Genomic DNA, 27,255 nt, shown 5'->3' on the forward strand with positions numbered 1-27,255 from the left:
CAGTTGTAACAAAAAAAAATAGATAACAAAAAAAAAACGCCATCTGTAATGACATATCAAAGCATATTTCATTTAAAAAAAATAAATTGATTAAAAAAAAAAATACTACTACTACTAATAATGATAGTTAAAAAAAAAAAAATCAAGGGTAAATGATACCATCCATAACGGGGTATATTTAAGCATATTTCCAGTTTGAAATAACATATTTGTTTAATTCGTAGTTTGCCTGTGTTAACCTGTGATATTGACTGTTATTATATTCTGCATCTATGTGTAGAAGTAGGGTAAACCTCATTCCCTCTCCTCCCGATGCAAAACACATTGTGGGATGACTGAATCCTCACATAGTTAAATGTGGAAACAGAGCTAGAGTAAAGTAACAGTGGGCTTTACTTTACACATACGGATGTACCAAAAAATTAAGCAATAAACATTGCCACCTTTGCTGACATGGCTTAAAGCAACTTTCTATTTTAGGATAACAGTCAGAGTATCAACATCATGTTCCATCAGTATGCTACATAGATATGTTAATTTAAGGGTGCTTTCAGACCTGTCCCGTTTTGAGCAGTTGTTCCGAAACAGGGAGCATTTCCCCCTAAAGATCGGTTCGTTTGGACATATGTGAACACAGCAATCGCGCTTGGATGCAGGACAAAACAAGCGAGCTGAGATCGCCTAGAAGAGGTGGTCTCGGCTCGCTTCCATTCGAACCCTGGAGCGGTTCGTTTGCAGTGAGAACATAATCGACACAGCAACCGACACAACTCACTCATAACTGTGGTTCAGCCAGCGTCAGAGCCCATCTTCGTCGGCGATTCCTTGTCGCAGCACGTCTTCTTCTCAGTAGATGCAGTATGATATTATTATTTCTCTGGTTCTGTTGAAGAGCGCTCTTCGTTTTGCGACGGTTGGAGGGTAATCAGGGAAGATTTGTATTCTCTTGCCCTGGTATTGTAGGCTCTTCATTGCCGCTGCTTTGCGCATGATGTCTTCTAGTGTGTGGTAGTAGTGTAGGCGGATAACAAAGGGTCGGGGTGGTTCATCGGGTCCTGGCCATTGTCGGAGGGTCCGGTTAGCTCTATTGATGAGCGGCTTCTCCTCCAGGGAAAGAGTGTCCTGCAGTAGTTGGGCAATAAAGTCTCGTGGTCTGGGTCCCTCTTTCCCTTTAGGGAAAGAGGGTATCCCCGTTAGTCTGACATTTTGCCGTCTTGAGCGGCCCTCCAGATCCTCGCATTTTGACTGAGTTTCGCAATTTCAGCGTTGAGTTGAGTTACCTGGCGTTGCAACGTGTCAACGCTGTCAGAGTGAAAAGTGGCGGACTTCTCTATCTCCTGTATAGTGTTGCCGTGAGCTGTCAGGGTTGTCTCAAGTGAAACAATGGACTTTTGCAGGTCCGTTTTAGCCATAGCTGTTTCTTCTCTCAGGTCCGTATATAACCGCTTTTGATGCAGTTGTCGATGGTCGCACAGATGTCACTCTTGATTTGGGATATTTCTCCTCGTAGCGCTGTGATGGCATGTAGCACTGCGTTGATGGGTGGGTCCTCTTCCTCACTCATCTCGGTCGGGATCTCTTAATCAGGTGAGTGCGACGCGTGAGTCAAGCTGTCTGGGCCCTGTCCGCTTCATTTGTCTTTCTTGTTTTTAGTCTTCTTCATGTTGATTTCTCCTTTCTTTATGCCGTTTCTAACTTCCTCTTAGAGTTAGTTGGATTTTGAAAGTACTCTGGGAACAAGTTTAACTGTGTTTTTGTATATTTAAACTATTAGTTTGTCGGAGCTAGCAGGCAGCGTGTCTTACTCCTTCATCGCTCATGACGTCACCCCTGCTTTTTATACCACAGTAACAGTTTAGCAAAAAAAATACACAGCCATCTACATATAAACGGCATAGGAAAGGGATGGTGGTTTACCACATGGCCACATGGTTGGCAATGGAGGCAAGCGCTTTTAAAGTTTCTTCAGAAACGTTAGCAAAGTCTAGTTTCCTTTTAATATTGAGCAAAATGCCAGGAAAATGTCATGTTATGCATATAATTAAACCTTGTTTCTGCCTTACAGTGCCTCAAAACAGTTCTTCTTTCTTTTTTTTTTCTTTCTTGCCACATTGCAGTGTCATGTATACCTGGTGATACTTAAGAAAATGTCTTGGAAAACAGGAACATAAAAGGGGAAGAAGAGATGTGAGATGCTCTCAAAGTAGGAAGAGGAACAGAGAACACTGAAATATTGGTTGTAGTTAGTTACTGTAATGAGAAATTATGGGTTGGTGGATGGAAAGAGGGAAAATTAGAGTGAAAGCACAGTAGTAAGTAGTAGCAGTAACAGTAGTTAGTAACTTAAACAGTACTGAGTAATGGGTTGCCATTCAAATGTTTGCTGATTCAGGGTAGGGATGTGTGTGGATATCTAGCTAGCTGTTAACCAGTCGTTTTAAATTAATTGGATATTGAAAACAAATGTTTAATTAGCATTTTTAAAATAATATTTTGTAAACCTGCTAAAGTGAACAGGTGAGATTTAAGAGAATGAGCAAGGGCTAATGACGTTAGATAGGCTTTGATAGTATGTAGAACTAGAATGTTGTAGAACTAGCATGTAGAACTTCCAAGAAAAAGCTGGGGCAAAATGAAGAGAACAAGAGGCTCACTTTGGAATCATTTTGCGAGAAAAGACAAAGTTGTAAACTGTGCGATACAGTGTTAAAATACATCCGTAGTACTAGCAAAGGATACACAACAAATAACCCCCGCATCATTTTTGCTTCATTCGGAGGATATGAGTGACTTGTTGAAGGCAGGGGCTTCTGTCAACATATCAACTGCCTGGAAACAGCATGTGAGCAAAATGGACAGTAACTGCCTGAATTGATAAGCAATACAAGGATGTACACTAAGGCAAGAGTTAGCTACTGCCAGGAATGTCGCATATTCGTGTACAATTAGAAATATGAAATGGGGAGATTGTGCAAGGCACTTGTTATATAACAAAAAACAAAAAACAAAAAAGAATATCCGATTTTCATCCAGTTAATGACAGCGGATAGCCGGTTTTCAACATACCCATTATGTGCCTCCCTAATTGATGTTTTTTTTTTTTTTTTTTAATCTTTTGTACATTACCTTTAGTGTTGGCTCTTATCTTGCATATTTCTTCTTCTTTGCTGCTTTAATGAAATATTGTTGTTAGTTTAATGTGATGTAGCAGTCTGTGCTTTGATTTGCAGGCAGAGGTGGATACTGTAGAGCAATTGGCTCGCCTGATACCATGTGACCATGAAGACCTGTTGAACCTGACGCTGCGTCTGTTGCTCAACCTCTCCTTTGACTCTGGACTCAGAGCTAAGATGGTGGAAGTTGGACTGTTACCCAAACTGACTGCCTTATTCGGTAATGTCAATGTGTAAATCTATATACCAGCATACTGTGTGTGTATTTTAAGGGCCATACCAGTGATTTTGAATTTTTGGCTCATTTTCTACAATTTCCCCACATTTTCAGATTCAGATTTCAGGTTCAGATTTCCTTTGCCATTTTTATGCTCCACATAAAAACGAAATAGTGTTTTGCACATGCTACTACTTCAGGGCAATAAATCAATATAAATAAAAGCAATGAATCGAATAACTGTTCATGTAACACAATTAAAATGTTACTCAATCTTGAGGTTTGATTCCCAGCCACACCAACACAATGAGAAGCACAGGTGTGTTTAAATAAATAGGTTTTTTATTTCTAGAAAGACACTTTTAAAAAGAATGCAATAGCTATTGCTAAACAAATCTTTAAAAATTGGGTACAATGCAATATTGACCAAGTCCCAATCAAGACAGTCACTTTAACTCAAGGAGGAAACAACAGCAACCCATCCGCACGGTCCAGCCTCCCACAAGTATCTGGCGTTTTAGTTATATGGAGTGGGAGGAACAACCCGTGATTGCAATCACTGATGAGGTTCAGGTGTGTCCGTCTGCAGCAACGGGTGCCTCTGTTTAGAGTTTGATCACAGGTAAACCAGTCCAACAATTCCACAGCACACCATAATAATAGCACAATGCAACAATAAATAAAATCTTGTCCAACGCTTTGTAGCGCACAGCAATACAACCAATAACAAACCATATAACAAAATAGGGGCAATACAAAATAATAAACAAACAATTTAACAAAATATGGGGTTACCTGATCATACTAATAAACCCAAAAGGCAGTGTTTTGCATCCTATGACATTCACATCACTGCACTCAATTTCAAGAAAACCTTGTGGGACTAGGGGTCCCAATCCAGTAACTCAATCCAGTTCATGGCCTTTTAACTAGGGAAAGTTATTTGGCCAATCTGCAAAAAAAAAAATTCTTACCAATAGCTTTTTTTTTTTTTTTTTACCATGTGTTCCTATAGGTGTCTACTAACACCTCCCAATTTATCCATGGCCAAATCCTCGGGGAAACGTCTGGAGAGCCAATCAAAGTTATGGAGTGCCCAAAGGGCCTCGGCGAAAATAGTGAAAATATATATATGTATATATATTATTTTTTTTTTACCAATATTAGCTTTTGAGATGTCTAACTAGGGGTTTTTAGGGGTGCTGAATCTATTCCAACCATTAGTTTTGAGTAAAAATGACTCCTTAACCATGAAATAGTGATCTGTCATATTTAGACTATGGGTTTTGGGTGTCAGATGGATTCTAAACATTCCATTTGAGATAAACTCACTCTGGTGATGGAAAGTAAATCCATTTTAAAGTTTAGATGACTGTAAATTTAAACACACAACAATTTTATCTCTTAGTTATTGCCTAAAATGAACAACTGGCCAACATAAAAATTGGTGTTGCTAGCTAGCATCCATCTTAAGTTAGCTAATGTTAATGTTCACTCTAGCCACCTAGCTACATCAACCATTGTAAATACTCACTGTGTTGTTGATCAACTTTAATTGTGTTGTAAATTGTGTCATTTTATAGTGGGCTCACTATATATAATTCAAAGTGAGATTATTGTTCCTCAAACCCATGGACTCCATTTCACACTCTTTCACTGTCGAAAAATGCAACAATTTTCTATCACTTTTCCATGACAAAATTGACAGTATTCACAACCAACTGGCCTCTCCCCCCTCCCCTCTGGACCTGATCCTGACCCCCCTATATTCAGTACCCACTCCTTCCCCTCATTTACGGACATCACCCCATCTGACATCTCCCCTGCAGTTGTAGGCATGAAGTCCTCTACCTGGTCCCTGGACCCCGTCCCCACCACTCTCCTCAAGGACTGCCTCCCCACTCTTTCCCGTCTCATCACAAAAATTGTCAACTCCTCCCTTTCCTCTGGACATGAACCCTCTCCACTAAAGCTTGCTGCCATCACACCCATCCTTTAAAAACCTGGCCTCGACCCTGATTCCCCCAACAATTACCGGTTCATTCCCAACCTTCCATTTCTGTCAAAAATCCTTGAACGTGTTGTTGCTATTCAAATCACTTCATACCTGGAAACAAACAACCTCTATGAACAATTTCAGTCCGGTTTTCACTCCAAACACAGTACAGAAACTGCCCTGCTCAAAGTCACAAATAACCTCCTGCTCTCCTCTGATACCGGCTCACTCAACATCCTTATCCTCCTTGACCTCAGTGCTGCTTTTCACACCATTAATCAGTCAGTACTCATTTATCATCTGAAATCCACCCTCGACATCACGGACACTGCGCTCTCCTGGTTCAAATCATATCTCTCTGACAGACATCAATTCATCCACATCAACAACTGCCAATAATGTGTAACCCGTCACCCACGGTGTCTCTCAGGGCTCGGTGCTCGGCCCACTCCTCTTCATCTTATACATGCTCCCCCTTGGACAGATACTTCGCCGCCATAGCCTCCGGTTTCACTGCTACGCTGATGACACCTAGCTCTATCTCCCCGCCAAGACCATTACTGCTTCCACCCACTCCACCCTCACCATCTGTCTGACCAATGTCAAAAACTGGATGCAAATCAACTTTCTCTAACTTAACTGCAATAAATCTGAAATCCTCAGCATAGGCCCACCCTTCCTCACCCGCTCCACTCAGGACTTCACTCTCAATATCGATGGTTCCATTGTCACCCCTTCCACCCAAGTTCGAAACCTTGGCATCATCCTCAACCCCACCCTGTCCTACCAGCCCCATGTCAACCAGGTTACCAAAAGCTCCTTCTTACATCTCCACAACATTGCCTGCCTGCGTCCCAACCTGTCCCACACTGCTGCAGAAACACTCATTCATGCTTTCATCACATCCAGACTCGACTACAGCAATAGCCTCCTATACAGTGTCACTATCAAAGTTTTCAGGAAACTACAGTACGTTCAAAACTCTGCTGCCTGTCTACTCACCAGGACCCGATGCAGAGATCACATCACACCAGTTCTTTGTGACCTTCACTGGCTCCCAGGTAAATACAGAATTGATTTCAAAATACTACTTACCACCTACAAGGCCCTCGACAATCAAGCTTCTAGCTACCTCTCTGACCTCCTTCACCGCTATGCCCCAATCCGTTCCCTCTGGTCTGCTGACGCCAACCTTCTGGTCATCCCCAAGATTTACTGCAAAACCTGGGGTGACAGGGTTTTCTCAGTTGCTGCCCCTTTGGAAATCACTCCCAGCTAGGGTTGCAAAGGGACAGAAAGTTTCTGGTAAATTTCCGGAAGCATTCCAGAAACTTTCCATGGGAAGTTCAGCTGGGGAATTTTGAAATTTGTTTTGTTATAAGCAGACATGCGGGCAAACTAATGACATTTTTGACTTTGACTTATTTTGAGTAGTTTTTTTTTTCTCAGTTCTTCAAGAATGATTGTGGATAATTCAACGGAAATAGGCTCAATGAATAGATGAATACTCCCCAATCAGCATGCTAAATCAAACTATAACCTACATTCTTGTATGATGACTGTATTTGTATGAAAACTGCCTAGCAGAAGAACCAGCATCACAGTTGAGCTAGCTACCACCATGATAGACAGCCTCTTAAATAGCTACTGTGTAAACACTTTTTGACATATTTTTTTCCAGTTAAACTTTAATACCATAGGTCAGATTTAGTTTCTTTCAGTGACTTTAAGGACACTCTTCAGGATCTGGAGCGTGAACTTTGTAAGAAATGCTCCTGTCCTTGAACTCATTTGCTGCCTACTACATCGAAGCCTTGTAATTGTTTTTTGTTTGTTTTGTTTTTCCATGTCATGGAACTTGTTTGGTCATGTGTTTAATGTGCTGCCCTCTTGGCCAGGTCACTCTTGAAAAAGAGATTGCATTTTATCTCAGTGAGTTTTATCTGGTTAAATAAAGGATAAATAAATAAAATTAAAAAAATATATTTACCCCAGTCATATCATCAAAACCTTCTTGACTGGATGTTGTTTGTGGGCTAAAATGGAGGCCGAGTCGTGTGATAGCTGCTGAATAGCTGCTGATAGCCTTTGTGAGTGACTTTTGAGAGTTTTGCATCCCAGTCCCAGGACCACCACAGACGAAGCACCTCAAACTACTACCACAAGTTGTGGTATCCTCTTCCATACTGTCCTGAAAGACAAAACAGCTCGGTGAACAATTTCTCTTTTTGACAACACAAACATATCATACAGAATAGGTCCATACAGCCACATTAATAGATTATGTGTAACTATCAACAATAATCTCACTTTGAATTGAGCCCACTATAAAATGACACAATTAAAGTTGATCAACAACACAGAGAGTATTTACAATGGTTGATGTAGCTAGGCGGCTAGAGTGAACATTAACATTAGCTAACTTAAGATGGATGCTAGCTAGCAACACCAATTTTTATGTTGGTCAGTTGTTCATTTTAGGCAATAACTAAGAGATAAAATTGTTGTGTGTTTAAATTTACAGTAATCTAAACTTTAGACAGCAAAAGGATTTACTTTCCATCACCAGAGTGAGTTTATCTCAAATGGAATGTTTAGAATCCATTTGACACCCAAAACCCATAGTCTAAATATGACAGATCAATATTTCATGGTTAAGGAGTCATTTTTACTCAAAACTAATAGTTGGAATAGATTCAGCACCCATAAAAACCTCTAGTTAGACATCTCAAAAGCTAATATTGGTAAAAAAAATATTTTCACTATTTTCGCCCATGGGCCTCTGGGCACTCCATAACTTTGATTGGCTCTCCAGACGTTTCCCCGAAGATTTGGCCGTGGATAAACTGGGAGGTGTTAGTAGACACCTGTAGGAACACATGGTAAAAAAAGCTATTGGTAAGAATCTTTTTTTGCAGATTGGCCAAAAAAATGCCTAACTTTCCCTAGGTAAAAGGCCATGAACTGGATTGAGTTAGCAGTCATTCCAGTTCCAAAGACCGGTAGGCCTAAAACCCTCAGTGATTTGTGTCCTATTGCATTAACGTCATTAGCAATGAAAACTCTGGAGTAAATTGTTAAATCAGAAATCGTGAATGTAGTTGGACCAGGTCTTGATCAAATGCAGTTTGCATATAAGCCTGAGAGAGGGGTTGATGATGCAAAATTATTTATTTTAAATTCTGTACATGAACATCTGGAGCAATACGGTACACATGCAAGACTACTTTTTGTTGACTTTTCATCAGCCTTTAACACCATGCAACCTCACATTTTAGCAGGAAAACTCATATCTGATTTTAACCTAGATCATCAACTTATTAGATGGATCATTAATTTTCTCACCAACAGAACACAGACAGTAGTTGTTAACGGTCAGAGATCCAAACAAATTCTTACTTCCACCGGCTCACCACAAGGTTGTGTTCTTTCCCCCCTGCTTTTTACTTTGTACATGGATGACTGTCGGAGCAATTACAAAAATCATCATATTGTAAAATTTGCTGACGACAGTGTCATCCTGTCTCTTCTCAGACAGTCTGATCAGTCACATGGACCTATTTTACATGAATTTGTAGACTGTTGTAATAGGTCTTTTTTGTATCCACATGTATCATAAACCAAAGAAATGATAATCCCAACAAAATATATAGACACTGTTCCAACAAGTATTCATAGAGTAAATGTTGAAATCGTACAAACCTACAAATACTTGGGGACCGTGTTTGACGACAGATTGAGATATAGCGACAATACAGATGTCATTGTAAAAAAGGCTCAGCAGCATCTGTACTGTCTTCGTAAGCTAAATTCCTTTGGTGTAGATCAGAAAATACTGACAACCTTTTATTCTTCCTTTACTGAAAGTATTTTAACCTTTTTGTTTATATGCTGGTTCTTGTCCCTTTCATAGAAGGACAAGAACTGCAAGGTGTTGTGAACCTCGGTTCAGAAATCATTGGTAAATGCAAAGATCCCTAGCACAGTATAATTCTGAGCACATTCTCAAGAAGGCATACAAGATCATAAATGATTCTTCACATGTTTTACATGATCAGTTTAACCTGATGCCATCAGAAATGCGTTTTAGACTCCCTGTATGTAAAACCAACTGAAGGAGGTTTGGTTTCATCCCAGAAGCTATCAGACTGGTGAACAACCACGGTGTGAGAAATGGTCAGATTACCAGTACAAAAATTGCCAATCTTTAAATCTCACACTTGCACTTTATGTCTTTTACACTTGCACTTTTATGTCTTTTAAATCCTATGTCTCTTATATCTTGTCTTATATCCTGCACGTTTATGTTTTATATCTTATCATGATATAAATTTAAATTGCCCCTTGAAGGACTAATAAAGTATACTGAATTGAATTGAATTGAATTGAATAGCTTGTCTGTTTCCATGTGTGTGTGGATACTGTATTTGTATTTTTATATTGTTAACATCTTATATTTTATATTAATGTTCAGTAATATGCTTCATCAAAACACAGCTATGCTGCTGCTTTTAGGGAAACTGATGATGACGCCTTTATACGGTGATCAAATACTTATGTGAAGAAAATTTGAAGTGTCTGTAAGAAAATTTTCCATACTGTAGTGTAATAAATGGAAACCAGTGTTTTGGTAAAAGGTAGGAGAAAATGATATTGGCGTACTAAAATACGACTGATTGCTTTAGGAAAGCTTTAGCAGAAATGCAAAGTATACATTTAGTAGGTAGTAAGCTAAACATGTAAAATCTCTGGGCATGGCCCTTTTAATGTTATGTTCCACACTGATGCTTAAAAGAGCCACAATAGCCGGCTTTTCACAGTCATGCCATTGTAAGTTAGGGCTCTCTTCGAGCTAGACGATGCTAATGACCCACGGTCTCATGCTGGGAGATCAAAAACCATTTGCGTTTCCACTGTCCTGCCAGTAGCCCCGCAGTCTTGCCCTATAGCCCGTCCATTACATGCCGCCTCAGCATAAACAACACACAATAGTAAGTGAGTGCTTAAAGTCTGCATACGTAGCACCAACTACCACAGGAATTTTGTCCTTCGGACACCACTTTGTGCGTAGTGTGTTTTAACTACCTTGTACTGAGAGCTCCATGTTTTTTAAAATTTTGGCAGACCTGTCCTGTTCTGAGTTAGATTCCCACTGCTGCCAGCTCTCTCGCTGTATATCACATAATGTCCTCATTTCGGCAAACACTGTTGATTTGACGTTTGACATCCTCTTTGCACATAGTGAGCAGAGCCCTAATGTTCTTGTTCGACTAGTACTGGTTGTTCTCTGTTATTTTTTTGCTACAAAAGGGAGCTGCTGAGCTGATCTCTGTACTTATCAGCTGCACAGTCTCCCCACCCAAAGGGAAACCCCGCCTATGACCCTTAACTTTGCCTCAGTTAGCCCTATCTGGCCAATAGATATTCAGTGGCCATATGCACCTGGAAACGGGCCCCAACAGCCCCACTTAGGTACCATCAAAGGCCACAAGCGACAGTGGAGATCCAACTGGCCTTGACACCAGGGGCGGACTGGCCATCTGGACGTTCTGGAGAATACCAGAACGTCCAGAAAACCAGAAAACCAGAAAAGCGCTTTTTTCGTGACCATTTGGGTGACTTGTGTGAATCGTGCAGATCCGATGAGGTTTTTTTTTATTTTTGGGGGGGGGGGGGTCGACTTATCGATCACGGAATCACGGAATTAGCCAAATAAAACGGAATCTATTTTTAACGTGGAATTTGACATTATAACAACTGCACCGGCACCGCACAAGCCAAAAGGCAGAGAAACTCTCCAGCTACAGGAGGGCACTGACATAGATTGTGTAACAAAGCGAAGAGTTGCCACTCCGCTCTTTACATTTACATTTACATTTTTAAAACAAATAATTTAACATATTGTTAAATTATTGGAGTCAAGCTTACTGGTAAAAAAAAAAAAAAAAATTTTTGTTTTGGGCCAGGCTTAGTCAAAGTCCAGGGCTGTTTTTTAGTCCAAGGCCGCCCCTGCTTGGCACGTATTAGCATATAGAATTTGGTGCGACAGTGGACAGCTGGCTATTTTTCACATCAGTGGTCATGAATCAACCTGTTGTTGTTGTTGTATGTGTTTGCTGTCATATAGGTGATGAGAACAGCCGTCATATAGCCCTGTGCATCTTGTATCACATCAGTGTCGATGACCGCTTTAAAGCCATATTTGCCTACACTGACTGTATACCTCAGGTACTCTAACAAGCAATCAAACTCATGCTACATTAAGTTAAGAAACATGACTTTGAATGTTACAGTAACAGGCTTAAAGTTGGATTTGTGTGTTTGTGTGTGTCTGTGTTCAGCTGATGCAGATGCTGTATGGGCATGGTGAAGAGAAGATAGATGATGAGCTCATCTCCATCTGCATCAACCTGGCTGCCAACAAGAGGAATGCTCAGCTCATGTGTGAAGGTATGGGTGTGTCTGTATGCCTGTGTATGAGTGAGTCTAGTATTTGTTCATGCGTGTTTTCAAACTATGAGTGTGAGTCCTGTAAAACCTTGTGTCGGATGGTCATGCTGTGGTACACTGGAACACGTGGATTCATACTGCGCCTTTGAGCTTTTCTATCCAATTACGCAACCAAGAATTACAATTTGTTAGCCTCAAAATGTGCCTTTATCCCTTTAAAATCCCTCATGGTTCTGTCAGGACGTTCACAAATCCATTTACTGTTAGAGTAACTGTAGGATTTGTCCCTTGATGATATTCAGTTAGTCTTGGCTCTGTTTGGAGAGCAGTTGTCTCAATCTGCAAATACAACTGAATTGCCTGTGGTTACATTAATAGCACAAATTCTGTTTTATTAAAATCACTCTCTGTGTCTCTAGGTAATGGATTGAAGATGTTAATGAAAAGAGCTCTGAAGATGAAGGATTGTCTAATGATGAAGATTATCAGAAACATCTCACAGCATGATGGACCCACCAAACCACTCTTCATAGTCAGTACCAAATGCATAAACAGCCACCAGTCAGATGACCTGAAAGCATCAGTATTTTTCCTGCAAGTATAGGATTTACAAATGTAAGAGTGAAGTGATGCAAAAATCCACAAGCAATGAGAAGTGTGAGTTGTAAAAGTCTCCAGAGATAAAGATGTAGTTACAGCTGGTGAGATTTGTTTCCAGTACAGCAACTGCAACTAACAACTGTACTGCAACTAAGCTTTACAGCTTAGTTCAACACACATAAAAGACCAAATGCAACTCACAACAGAAAAAAAAAAATACACAGCACAACAGTATTACACAGCCTGCCCCATAATACAGTACAAGACTGAATTGGGGCTACACCATATCATATCGTTCAGGATAATATTGGTTCAAATTATTGCACAAAAATGATATCAACAATATAGTGGCGTGATGATGTGTTGATACATTTACCCTACCACACAGCCTACAGTATTGCCTCTTCATAACAACAAACGTTGCTGAAAACCAGAGTAGCATCAGCCTCTAATAAGGAATTAGTTCACTGTTTTCCATACCGCCCAGGTATGTTAACCTCTGCCCAAGTATATTTCCACTCATTTAAGGTTTCTATTGCTATTAATGCCATTAGTTTCATATGACATCATCATGTAATCAGAACTTTTATTTGCCCAGATACAGACTTAAGCATGTTATTCCTAGAGCTGGGTATCAAAATTGTTTACCTTTATGGTACCTTCAATACCTCTCCCACAGATTAGTGGACAAAGGAAGTGTCATTCAGTACCATGTTAGTTTTGATTGTCATTAAAGCTACGGTAAGCGATATTTTTCAAACACTATAGTCATATTAAAGTTAACATATGGGTGTGATATATGGTTTGTCTCTGACTTGAGCTAATGGCTGGCAAGCTACATGTATTGCCATTGTTTGATTTTATTTGGCTTACTGGTTTGAAGTAGATAAGCCACTGCTCTCCATTCCTGCTGTTATGCTGTGGCTAAGACCACTGTGTGTTCATGTGGTGATGTGGGGAGGAGGAAGGGGACAGCTAACTATAAGAGTGGACAGGAAGTTAGCCCAAATGCTTCTCTCTCTCTCTCTCTCTCTCTCTCTCTCTCCCTCTCCCTCCCTCCCTCCCTCCCTCCCTCTTTTTCAGGACTATGTTGGTGACTTGGCAGCTCAGATTAGTGCTGAGGAAGAGGAGGAGTTTGTTCTGGAGTGTCTGGGAACGCTGGCCAACCTGACCATCCCTGATTTGGACTGGGAATTGGTGCTGAAAGAGTACAACTTGGTCCCATTCCTCAAAGACAGGCTTAAACCAGGTGACCTATTGCAGCTGCAGCACTTAACAGTATACACCACTGTTTCCACTATATGTCATTCTGTGTGATTGGAGAAAGGTAAAATCTTGTTTATCAGCCCTGTCAGACTTTATGTATGAGCTATTCACTGAGTAATTAAGCTATGACCATTTAGTTTTTACTGTGCATGTGTTTTTATTTTTACTATGTGTGTCAGGCTCGGCAGAAGATGACCTTATCCTGGAGGTGGTGATAATGATCGGAACAGTTTCCATGGATGATGCCTGTGCCATCATGTTGGCCAAATCTGGCATCATTCCTGCCATCATAGAGCTGCTGAATGGTAAAACACACTTTGTTGTTCAAGATACTGTGTGTAACAGCCTCAATTGAAAATCAGACTTTTTCATCTGAATATATTAACTTAAAAAGTCACGGTAAAACAAATGGGTGCTCATTACGAGTTAAAAAAAAACAAAAAACAAAAAAACAAACAAACAAAGGAAACCAAATAGCTTTACTGTATCAGTTTTTGAGGCCACTGGACTTGCTGTGTTGGACCTGCAGCCCAGACAACAGAATTATCAGTTATAATACTTCTGTCTCTTCTCTCTTTGTTGCTTGAAGCCCAACAGGAGGACGATGAGTTTGTTTGTCAGATCGTCTATGTCTTCTACCAGATGGTTTTCCATCAGGCCACGCGAGACGTCATCATCAAAGACACCCGTATCCCTCCCACAATGCACTGCTTTTCTCACAGCTCACTTTTGGCAAAGATGGAAAAAACATTGTCATTTAAGAAATATAGTAGATCATTTAAAAAAAAAAACATACTAGTAATAACTTATTATTTCAGTCATTTAAAATGATCATATTTGTTGCTCTATGCACATGTAATACATCACCAAGCACAGTCCATTGACTCCTCCCCTGTTGCAAGAACACTAATATGTGTAAAGCAGATACAGACTGGAACACAACAAGATTTTGAGCAGCAACACAAAGCTGAACATTTTTTTTCAAGGATGCACAACAGCACATATGTTTTGATTTCACTTTCATCTCTCGTTCTTGCAGCTGGGAAGGACGTAATAGACCAAACTTGGTGGATGTATTACACTCATATAGAGCACAAAATATAACTATATGAATCCAAACTATTACTTCAAACAAAACTGTGCAAACATCTTTTATTCCCAAACTCCTTACTAAGCATTCACATAACCTCTCACACCTTCTGAACATCCTTTAACTTGAAGTTCAGCCAACAGGGTTTTCTCCACTTAAGTACACACTCATGAGTTTCTTTTAGGTGGGTTAGCAGAGTGAGGCAGCTTTCGCTGCAAGTTTATTGCACGTTTTTGGAGTGTCTTTATCAGTATTATTGTATCTAATTACACTGAGATGCTCACGCTCTTATATATGGCCTCACTTTAACAGTAACATAGGCAGGACAGTGTTGTGGTTTGTTTGTTTCCCTGACTCTGAACCTTCAGAGGCTCCCGCCTATTTGATCGATTTGATGCATGACAAAAACACTGAGATCAGGAAGGTCTGCGACAACACACTGGATATTATCGCTGTAAGTAACTCACTCATACCACTGTCACCACAAGACATTGGGCATCATGCAAAAACATGTTTGTATTTTTATCTTAACTTGTATTACTTTTTTGTGAGATGAGTATGTCAGAGTCTGCCACATTAGATTCATCAGACACTCGTAACTTCATACCTCCACCAATGCTTATGTCAGTTCTTATGTTTCATGAATTTCATTGAAGGTAATGTTTGTGGTTTAATAAATTCATAAATTCAACAGTTACACTACTCACAAAAAGTTAGGGATATTTGGCTTTTGGGTGAAATTTATGGAAAATGTAAAAAGTTCACGCTACAGTGATATTATATCATGAAAGTAGGGCATTTAAGTAGAAGCATACACTGGTGATTTCCTCATCTCAAACAATTTCTTGAAACAAAAGCCAACAACAGTGGTGGATATACCACAACAAAAAATGTCAGTGTCAATAACTTGTCATGTGCCCTTGAGCATCAATTACAGCTTGACAACGACGTCTCATGCTGTTCACAAGTCGTCTTATTGTCTGCTGAGGCATGGCGTCCCACTCTTCTTGAAGGGCGGCCCTCAGGACATTGAGGTTCTGGGGTACAGAGCTCCGAGCCTCTACACGGCGACTCAGCTGATCCCATAGGTTTTCTATGGGATTCAGGTCTGGAGAAAGTGCAGGCCACTCCATCTGAGGTACCCCAGTCTCCAGCAGCCGTTCCCTAATGATACGACCTCGATGAGCTGGAGCATCAAACACCTGATGTGAATTTTGCTGTTAAACTCCTTGTTAGAGAACAGCAACTTGTGCAAAAAGTACTGAAACACTGAACAGTTGGACATGTGCATTCAAAAGTTTACAGAAGGTCACCTTAAGTCCACCTGTAAAGGTTATAATGCATTTTAGGTTCATCCTGAAATTTCACCCAAAAGCCGAATATCCCTAACTTTTTGTGAGTAGTGTATATATATATATATATATATGAAGAGTTCATTTGCAAAAACAGATAAAAACCATCCTTAAAAGAATACACTTTTTTCACTGATACTGCTTGGAGTACACACACACATATATACACACGCACACAAAGCATGATTTAGGATAATAAACATTATGCCAGGCTAAATAAACATATATAAAATAGAAATAAATATAAAGTAAATTTTAATAACATTCAAAAAAGTTTGAAAAGGTTTAATAAATTCAAATGGAGATATCTGTTTTTGCAAATGAACTCTTCATATGTATATGTGTATATATATGTTATATATACATATATAACATAGGGCTGGGCGATAAAACGATATAAATCGAAAAATCACTTTCCCTCGATATAGATATGAAACATGGTCGATAGACTTTTCGATAGACAGCATTCGTCCATGTTTTGATAGACAATATACGAATAGCCAATGACAATGGGAGTTGCTCCGAGTCCGCGCTGAACCAATCATGTGCTGGAATAGAGCCAAGTTAGCACACAACACAGAGTAGCAGGCTAGCAGGTAGCAGGTAGTCACAACCAGTCGCAACACGTGCAGCTGACAGCACTGGCAGTGAGACAGCGCTAAAAAAAAGAAAATGAGTGTTCCCCCCGATGAAACTACAGAAGAAACAGCCCAAGGCTCAATGGATGACTGCGACATTGTTGACAAGAAGGGCATCACAATCTGTTTTGTGATGAGCCTTGCCCACTATCACGCCCCATTTTAGCCAGTCATCATGAAAAGTTAATCTGCTCCTCCATGGCTCATGACCAACCTTTCCAAAATGTTATGTGAAGGTATTCATAGGTATACGTAAGTTATATACCTTGTTGTGATTGGCCTTGCCTACTGCCATGCCTCCTTTTTGTCAATTCAGCATGAAAAGGTCATCAGGTCTTTCTTGGCCCATGACTAACCTTTCAACAGATGTTTTGTCCATTCCATTCATAACTTTTTGAGAAACCCTACTAACAAACAAATAAACAGATGGAATCAGAGATAACATAACCCCCAGCCAGCTCCACTGACTTAGCTAATGATCCTCATAAATTTGAATTCCACCTGCTCATACATGAGTGCACTTTTATGACACTTGTGTGATTTGCTTTTTTTATGGATGAATATTTGTATTCAAAATTTACAAGAATATTAGTGAATATGTTAACTTGTCTTAATCACTTGTATATGCCATCTAGGAACAAATTTGTTGGAAGGACTGGGTCTTGCATGAGGGCCTCTGTGTTAATCCAGATAATATGTAAGCTACAGGTCTGGCATGCGAGAGTGTTTGATTAAATTTGGTCACAGGCCGCAAGTCATGCCAATAATTATTATGGTTTTGTGTCTGTTCTGTCATTCACTATAACAGACCACCTCCAGTGGTTCTTCACTTCTGTTTTTTCACCACTACAGACTTAGCTCCAAACCTTTACGCCCCTCTTTTCTTCTTTTCTCCCTTCCTGTTTGTTTTTTCCCTGCAGGAGTATGATGAGGAGTGGGGGAAGAAGATTCAGTCTGAAAAATTCCGTTTTCATAACAACCAGTGGTTGGAGATGGTGGAGAGTCGCCAAGCTGATGAGGCTGAACAATATCTGTATGACGACAACAGGACCGACCTGTTCTACAGCGCAGGTACACACTGCAGAACACACACACATACAAACACACACACGCTCACTCTCACAAGCTCAAGAAGTAATTTTATCCTGTGTCCAGATTCATCAAGCTTACTGTGAGGTATCTTAATCAAGATATTTTTGTTAAAACTTAGTTAAAGACCCCCTCCACTCAAATGTTTACATCCCCTAAAATGTCTACTGACCATAATAACTTGTATCTGTGCAAAGATTAGCAGTAAAGAGGTGTTTTCTCATTCCTCTACTGAAGGAGGAGGTGGTAGTGGTGGTAGTGGTGGTGGTGGTGTGTTCTTCCCTAAAATCTGAGATCCAGATGTACCCCTGGCCAGCTAGATTTGGTACATCACAAATCCCACAGCCAATCCCATCAATTGACATGGTGGTGTTTTCCATAGCTCAAGCCCTACCAGTTGATTGTTTTATTTTCATTGATAGACTATCAACTTAGATACAATTTTTGAGATGGTGTGCACGGGGACTATTTGCATATTCATAGCTCTGTGCATTCTTAATGAGTGTAAGGTGTGGAGTTGTATCTAAGCCATTTTAAAGCACAAAAAAAAAAACTCCTAAAACTCCTAAAAATTTAATACTGATGATCAGAGATGATTTTTCTAGAGGTTTAATCAATAGCTGGAGAGGGACTTTAAAGGACCCTAATAACCACAAAATGTATATACTTTGTACATTTCTGCTGATCTTTTCCCAAAGCAAGCAGTCGTATTTTAGAACTCCCATATTGTTTTTCCTCCCTTTTATCCAGTCACTGGTTTCCATTAATTCCACTATGACATTAAAATGAACTTTTACAGACTTCAAACTTTCTTCACACCAGTATTCCATCACTGTAAAGTTGTCCACATTATTCAGTTCAGTCTCACACGTTTTTGTGATTGAAAGATTTACACAAATATAGCAAAATGTATTGAAATTAGCAAAATGACCTGCAAGGCCAATAAGGTAATTGTAGTAGTCTTTTGGGGGGAGAATTTCTTTTCTTGTCTTTTTTTTTCTGGTGTTTTCCTTATAACTAGTTTCTTACTTATTTTCAGGTCAGTTTTGCTTATTTGCTGTTTCTGCCATGTTTTTGAAAGACATCAGGTGGATTTGTTCAGGTTTCAAAGACATTCAGACGCATTTACACAAAAACCGAAACACAAGAATTCTGTCAATCTGTCAGTCCAGTGTAACTGATCTGCCATTTATATACAGTACAGGCCAAAAGTTTGGACACACCTTCTCATTCAATGCGTTTTCTTTATTTTCATGACTCTTTACATTGTAGATTCTAACTGAAGGAATCAAAACTATGAATGAACACATGTGGAGTTATGTACTTAACAAAAAAAGGTGAAATAACTGAAAACATGTTTTATATTCTAGTTTCTTCAAAATAGCCACCCTTTGCTCTGATGACTGCTTTGCACACTCTTGGCATTCTCTCGATGAGCTTCAAGAGGTAGTCACCTGAAATGGTTTTCACTTCACAGGTGTGCCTTATGAGGGTTAATTAGTGGAATTTCTTGCTTTATCAATGGGGTTGGGACCATCAGTTGTGTTGTGCAGAAGTCAGGTTACTACACAGCCGACAGCCCTATTGGACAACTGTTAAAATTCATATTATGGCAAGAACCAATCAGCTAACTAAAGAAAAACGAGTGGCCATGATTACTTTAAGAAATGAAGGTCAGTCAGTCCGGAAAATTGCAAAAAATTTAATTGTGTCCCCAAGTGGAGTCGCAAAAACCATCAAGCACTACAACGAAACTGGCACACATGAGGACCGACCCAGGAAAGGAAGACCAAGAGTCACCTCTGCTTCTGAGGACAAGTTCATCCGAGTCACCAGCCTCAGAAATGGCAAGTTAACAGCAGCTCAGATGAGAGACCAGATAAATGCCACACAGAGTTCTAGCAGCAGACCCATCTCTAGAACAACTGTTAAGAGGAGACTGCGCAAATCAGGCCTTCATGGTCAAATAGCTGCTAGGAAACCACTGCTAAGGAGAGGCAACAAGCAGAAGAGATTTGTTTGGGCCAAGAAACACAAGGAATGGACATTAGACCAGTGGAAATCTGTGCTTTGGTCTGATGAGTCCAAATTTGAGATCTTTGGTTCCAACCGCCGTGTCTTTGTGAGACGCAGAAAAGGTGAACGGATGGATTCCACATGCCTGGTTCCCACTGTGAAGCATGGAGGAGGAGGTGTGATGGTGTGGGGGTGTTTTGCTGGTGACACTGTTGGGGATTTATTCAAAATTGAAGACACACTGAACCAGTATGGCTACCAACGCATCCTGCAGCGACATGCCATCCCATCCGGTTTGCGTTTAGTTGGATGATCATTTATTTTTCAACAGGACAATGAGCCCAAACACACCTCCAGGCTGTGTAAGGGCTATTTGACCAAGAAGGAGAGTGATGGAGTGCTGCGGCAGATGACCTGGCCTCCACAGTCACCGGACCTGAACCCAGTCGAGATGGTTTGGGGTGAGCTGGACCACAGAGTGAAGGCAAAGGGGCCAACAAGTGCTAAACACCTCTGGGAACTCCTTCAAGACTGTTGGAAAGCCATTTGAGGTGACTACCTCTTGAAGCTCATGGAGAGAATGCCAAGAGTGTGCAAAGCAGTAATCAGAGCAAAGGGTGGCTATTTTGAAGAAACTAGAATATAAAACATGTTTTCAGTTATTTCACCTTGTTTTGTTAAGTACATAACTCCACATGTGTTCATTCATAGTTTTGATTCCTTCAGTTAGAATCTACAATGTCAATAGTCATGAAAATAAAGAAAACGCATTGAATGAGAAGGTGTGTCCAAACTTTTGGCCTGTACTGTATATATATATATATATATATATATATATATATATATATATGTGTATATATATCTATCTATATATATCTATCTATATATATATACATATATGTGTGTGTGTGTGTGTATTTTTTATTAATTAATTAATTACTTAATTTTTTGCAGCACATGTAAAATAAAGAATTAATTAGTGTGTATGCATGTCAGTTGCTGTTTTTACTGTGTGTGTGTGTGTGTGTGTGTGTGTGTGTGTGCGCGCAGATGGTATCACTCCAGCAGACGGTTCAGTCAGCCCTGATTTCTTCAGTGACCTACAGCCTCAAAACGGAGACTCACATCATGTCCGGTGAGTTGGCACACGTGAAAACAGTTGGGCTGGAGTGGGGGTGAGCAAGTTTACAAAATTCTGGGAATTTTCAAAGTTGGAAACTTACCATGGGAATTAACTGGAACATATGGGAATTAACAGGAACACTGTGCATTCCTCAGTCCCATGCACACAGCTCACTTTTTACTGCATGGCTGTTGAGGCCACACCCCCTGCATGCACTGTGCATTCCTCCACATGTGATGGCAAACATGGCACATTTCAGATATGTATCTCAAAAACTCAATTTTTGACAGCATTTTGAGTTTTGCTGAACAATTGGAGTCAATGCAAGAATGGCATTTTTAAACATCAGTTTTTCACTTATGGAGCAAATCAGTCATTGTTAAAAACAAATGATCAACATCTCCATGCTGTCCAGATGCAATATGTGTATTTTCAGATTTTTGTCTTAATAACTGAATTTTTGACAGCTGTTTAAAATCTGCCTTTCCATGCATGGATGTGGCTGCTGTCCTACACGTCAGTGGCTCAGTCCATTTGTGAAGCTATGTGTGAAGTTTCTTCTTGCCAATTACAGGGCTTAAAGTACTCCGGCATGGTGCCGGATTTCCGGCTTGACGGACATTGTTTTTTGTTTTTTTTTTGTGGCAACAATTTGGCTTAAGTTAGCATTTAATGAATGATGATGATGATGAATGATTTTCAGCGAAGCACATGGGTAGATCCCCCAATAGTAAAGTTTTAACAAAAACAATAAAAACTAAATCTATATCCCCCTGGAGAAATCCTGATATTAACAGTCTGAAAAGAAATTGCAGGATTGCAGAAACGAAATGGAGGAAAACCAAACTGACAGTACACTATGAGATATTCTGTGAAAAACTCAGAATTTATAATAGCGTAGTTAAACAGGCAAGAACTTCCCACTTCTCAAAACTTATCGCAGAAAAAAAGAATGATCATAAATTCCTCTTCTCCACAATTGATTTTTTAATAAACACCGATTTTAAAAAGTCCTCCATGGTACCAACAGATGCTCTATGTGAGGACTTTGCAGTCCACTTCAGAAGTAAGATTGATGTCATTAGATCTACTTTTTTATCACAAAACAGTGTTGCTCTTAATAGTCCTGAACCATTGCTTTTACCCGAGGAAACACTGGAACATTTTGTCCTGGTTGATGCAGAGATGCTTGGTCGAGTTTTCTCCCGAGTTAACCCAACAACCTGCCTTTTAGATCCAATTCCCACATCGCTTTTAAAGACGTTTTATGGATTCTTTGAGTTTGAACTTTTAAATATTGTAAATTGCTCCCTCCAGACAGGTGTCTTCCCCGCTGCCTTTAAAACGGCAGTGGTGAGGCCCCTTCTGAAGAAGAGCAATTTGGACCCTAACATTCTGAATAACTACCGACCTGTATCCAACTTACCTTTTTTAAGTAAAATTTTAGAAAAACTGGTTTTTATCCAATTAAATGATTTTTAAAATAGAAATAATATTTTAGATCAATATCAATCTGGTTTTAGGATGAACCACAGTACCGAGACAGCCCTCCTGAAGATTGTTAATGATATCAGGTGTAACATGGACTCACAGAAGCTTTCAGTCCTGGTGCTACTGGATCTAAGCGCCGCTTTTGATACAGTAGATCACCACATTTTATTAAACAGACTCAGAAACCTGGTGGGCCTCTCTGGTACTGCTTTTAACTGGTTTTATTCCTATCTCACAGATCGCCGGTTTTTCGTAAGTTTGGATACATGTTCCTCTAGAACCCATGAAATGAAGTGTGGGGTGCCCCAAGGCTCAATTTTAGGTCCAATACTTTTTTATCTTTACATGCTTCCCCTTGGGGACATCATCAGGAGACACGGCATCAATTTTCACAGCTATGCCGATGATACACAGCTTTACATTGCCGTGTCTCCTGATGACACAGGGCCTATTGATACCCTTTTAAATTGTATTTTAGATATAAAGTCATGGATGGCAGAGAACTTCCTACAGCTCAACCAGGACAAAACAGAGGTTTTAGTTATTGGCCCTGAAGGCAAGAGAGAGAAACTTTTACCAAAACTAAAGGATTTTAAACCCTCACAATGTGTCAAAAATCTGGGCGTCCTTTTCGACTCTGAGCTTGATTTTATTCCACATATTAGAAGTATAACAAAGATAGGATTTTATCATCTTAAGAACATAGCCAGAGTTCGCCCGTTTCTCTCTCTGGCCAGCACAGAGGTGCTAATGCATGCTTTTATCTCTAGTCGTATAGATTATTGTAATGCCCTGCTTTCTGGTCTCCCCAAAAAGAGTATTTCACACCTTCAATTACTCCAGAACTCAGCTGCACGTGTGCTGACGAGGACCAGAAAGCGGGCTCACATTACACCAGTTTTAAAATCACTGCATTGGCTTCCTGTGCGTTTCAGGATTGATTTTAAGGTTCTTTTATTAGTTTATAAGTGTCTTAATGGCCTTGGGCCTTCTTATCTGTCTGACCAGCTTTTACCCTACCAGCCCTCCCGCACCCTGAGGTCCTCCGGTACTGGTCTTTTAACTGTTCCCAACGTTAGAACTAAAACTTATGGTGAATCTTCATTTTACTATTATGGCCCACGTCTGTGGAACAGCCTGCCGGAGAACCTCAGGGCTGCTGAGACTGTTGATGTTTTTAAGCGCAGGCTCAAGACCCACCTTTTTAATCTGGCTTTTATCTGATTCTATTTCCACTCTTTTATGCTGCTTCTATCATTTTTATTGCTTTTAGTTGCTTGTTAAATAATTTCTTTTATACTTTTTAATACATATTTATGTTGCCTGTATTGTTTTATTGTTTTTAATAAAACAGTAATTTTATTATTTATTATTTATTTATTTTATTAGTAATTTTATTAATACTCACTCATTTATTACACTACTTTTTTTATATCGCTTCTTTCTATTCCTTTTAGTATTGATTGTATTTTACTCTGTTATCCTTTAGCTTTTAGCCCCAGTGTTTTCCTCATGGGGGCCCCCCACACCGGGAGCTGTGTCTGGCCTGCCTGCAGGGGGTGCCGTCCTGGGGCCTGTCCTGGCCTGGATGGTTGGGGGCCCTGTTCCATGGCCTTATGGCCATGGTATGGGCTCCTGTCTGTCTGGGTCGGGGTGGTCTCTGCAGTGGCGCCCCCTGTAGTCGTGGGCTGGGACACCTCTCGGTGTGGATGGCTCCCAAAGAATGAATGGTGTTTCCTCATCTGGTCCCTCAGTGCTCAGCCATATTTTATTCTATCTTTGGGTTGGGTTGGGGTGGGCTGGGGTGTGGTGGGGTGTATGCCTGGGGTGTATGCATGTGTGAATTATGTTGTACTTGTGTGTGTGTGCGTGGGTGAGTGCGTATGAGGGGGTGGGGGATTAGGGTTTTATGTATTTTAATGTAAAGCACTTCGCGTTGCATTCGTTTTATGTATGAAAGGTGCTATATAAATAAAGTTTGATTTGATTTGATTTGATTTAGTGTTATCAAACTCAGTTGGCCAATAACAGCTGAGTGGGGAGGGTCTAAGAACAGAATGCTGTGTGCATTATGTGCAACAGTTGGATATGGCAGACTACCGTCCGGTAGAGCAGATCCGGTGGAGCTAAGCAGCGTTGAAGTAGAGAAGGGCAGAGAGATGGAAGCAAAATACATTCAGTGGTTCCCCTATCATTCTATTGGCGGGGCGCACGTTTCTGTACCCGCACTCATCCATGTGCAGACAGAGAGAGATCAGATGAGGATCACACCTGTACCCACGTAAGTGAAATAAAGAATTAATGTTGTGTCGGCTCCAGCCTCCTGAAAAACAGGCGAAAATATCGGCGTTTTTTTAAGCGAACGGCGCGACAGCCTGAGTCGATCACCAGTGGCGAAGATGAGTGCGTTTGCACTCCTCCGGTCCCGGTCCAAGTCAAATGGACACCCACACGGCCGTTTAAAGCACTACTGCCGCTGTTACTCACGACCAGAGCCTATTCTATTAATATAGATTGATATAATATAGATGGGTCAAGGAGTACAAATCTGAAGAATATTGAGCAACTTACAGGGATGCAAACAGGGCAGTTAAGGGTCAACTTAACTAGGACCCTATAATTTCCGCGAACATGGAATCGCGGAATTAGCTGAATAAAAAGGAATCTATTTTTAATGCGGAATTTGACATAATTTGAATGAAATGCTGTTTTGTGTGGGATATGAACGTATATCTGGAGAAAATTACATGGAGAGAAGCAAATCTGGGTGTGAAGCCTCACATGGATTGACGCTTGCCCATTAGCTCAGTGAGATAGAGCATTGTCCTTCGTGCCAGAAACTGTGAGTTCAAACCTCAGCTGATGCAAAATGCACATTAGAATGCCATCTTCCTATTCTCCACTTGTTGCTCAGAATTGCCTAAAATTGCCCGGCCCCGACCACTGCTGCGCAGCAGCTATAATTTATTCTTTTAATGGCATTCAGCAGCTTGGTGTTGGCAGCATGCCATGTGTGACCTCAAGTGCGGATAAAGATACAAAACATGTTCAGATCCTCAAACGAATTACATGCATGAACGCGCTAACTTTGACAGCCCTAGTAAATATAAAACCATCATTTCAACAACAGAGTCAGCAAGTTGGGCTGTCACATGCTGAGAAGCAGGGGCGGCCGGCCGGTCTTTTTTTTTTTTTTTTTTTCCTCCCCTTTTTGCTTGTAATCTACTGTTGTTCCATATCCAGACCGATAGGTGGCAACAATGTGCCGGTAGGCCCTTAGATGCGCAGGTTTACTCGCCACTCAGCCGTGTCAAAGATACTCGTGGTAGTGTGTGCCTGTGTGCAAGTTGAGATGACTAGAGAGAGACCATGGACACCACTCGTGTTGCTAATCCTAAAAAAAGGAAAGAAAATGGTGGAGCTGAGAAGGTAAGAGTGAAAAAAAGGCAGTTAGAGAGCGAAGCATCCAAATGCAAGGATTCAAACAGCGCACCGAAAAGCGCAACTCGCTTTTTTCGTGGCCATTTGGGTGACTTGTGTTAATCGTGCAGATCCGATGAGGTTTTCTTTTTTTAGAGGGGGGGGGTTGACTTATCAATCACGGAATCGGGGAATTAGCCAAATAAAACGGAATCTATTTTTAACGCGGAATTTGACATAATAACAACTGCACCGGCACCGCACGAGCCAAAAGGCAGAGAAACTCTCCAGCTACAGCAGCGCACTGACATAGATTGTGTAACAAAGCAAAGAGTTGCCACTCCGCTCTATTTCCACTGGCTAACTGCTAACTGATAACTATTCAGAGAAGAGGTATCACTTCGGCTTATTTTTCAATCTGTGTTATCACAGGCATACTACTGCTCATTCATTGGTAGCTGAATTGTTAGGTCTGTTTGACAAGTAATTTACATTTTTAAAACAAGTAATTTAACATATTGTTAAATTATTGGAGTCAAGCTTACTGGTAAACATCTACTCCCCCCCCCAAAAATTGTTGTTTTGGGCCGGGCTTAATCAAAGTCCAGGGCTGTTTTTTAGTCCCAGTCCGCCCCTGTTGAGAAGAGGACTCAAACCCAAGTAATTGAGAAATTTCAGACAAAGAAGTTACGTTTTCTACAAAGCCCTTCATTATAGACAGAAACAAAACACAGCATGCCACAAAGAAGACACTGACTTTCTGAGCTCTGTGTTGCACTGTGCCATTTTTTTCATTTTCATTAACCTTTATTTATAAAGGTAAAATCCCCATTGAGACCCAGGGTCTCATTTACAAGAGGGTGGGGGAACACAACAAAAAGTTACAGACATACAGGACATGCAAAACAATTTAAAAACACCATACATTAGAGTGTGGTTGCAAAGCACAAGTGAAAGAAACAAGATCAACTACAATTGCAAACTCCCGTGGTTGCTCTCTCCAGCCTTTGAGTAAGATATTTAAACTCCCCAAAGGAAATCAAGCTAGACAGCTTCAGATCCTGCTGCAGCTTGTTCCAGGTAGCAGGGGCAGAGTAGGAGAAGGCTTTTTTTCCCAAGTTCAGTACGGACTGGGGAGTTCAGTACGGACAATTGACACATTTTCAGCCAAACACTCAGCTATATGGTTATTGCACTCCACAACGCATTGTTGAGTTGTCATCATATTATATGGAGTAATAAGCCAAGTGTGTTATACGTTCTTAGCAGCTATCCATTCAGAGCAGCAGCACCCTGGAAGGCTGCAGGAGTGGCAGAATTGACGTGCTGAGATT

The 27,255-nt window shown here is 40.4% G+C and overlaps 1 protein-coding gene across 2 annotated transcripts in view; it reads left to right on the forward strand.

Moving 5' to 3' along the window:
* Window positions 1–27,255, forward strand: part of LOC115375133 (kinesin-associated protein 3-like) — a 69,037-nt gene that overhangs the window by 36,704 nt on the left and 5,078 nt on the right. For both annotated transcript variants that reach the window (XM_030074473.1, XM_030074474.1), the window contains exons 10-19: window positions 3,231–3,393; window positions 11,514–11,614; window positions 11,728–11,836; window positions 12,256–12,368; window positions 13,520–13,685; window positions 13,882–14,007; window positions 14,292–14,390; window positions 15,161–15,246; window positions 17,703–17,853; window positions 20,938–21,022. In XM_030074473.1, the coding sequence (XP_029930333.1) occupies window positions 3,231–3,393; window positions 11,514–11,614; window positions 11,728–11,836; window positions 12,256–12,368; window positions 13,520–13,685; window positions 13,882–14,007; window positions 14,292–14,390; window positions 15,161–15,246; window positions 17,703–17,853; window positions 20,938–21,022 (1,199 nt within the window). The remainder of the gene's footprint in view (window positions 1–3,230; window positions 3,394–11,513; window positions 11,615–11,727; window positions 11,837–12,255; window positions 12,369–13,519; window positions 13,686–13,881; window positions 14,008–14,291; window positions 14,391–15,160; window positions 15,247–17,702; window positions 17,854–20,937; window positions 21,023–27,255) is intronic.

The sequence above is a fragment of the Myripristis murdjan genome, chromosome 17 (assembly GCF_902150065.1).
Source record: "Myripristis murdjan chromosome 17, fMyrMur1.1, whole genome shotgun sequence".
Taxonomy (NCBI): Eukaryota; Metazoa; Chordata; class Actinopteri; order Holocentriformes; family Holocentridae; genus Myripristis; species Myripristis murdjan.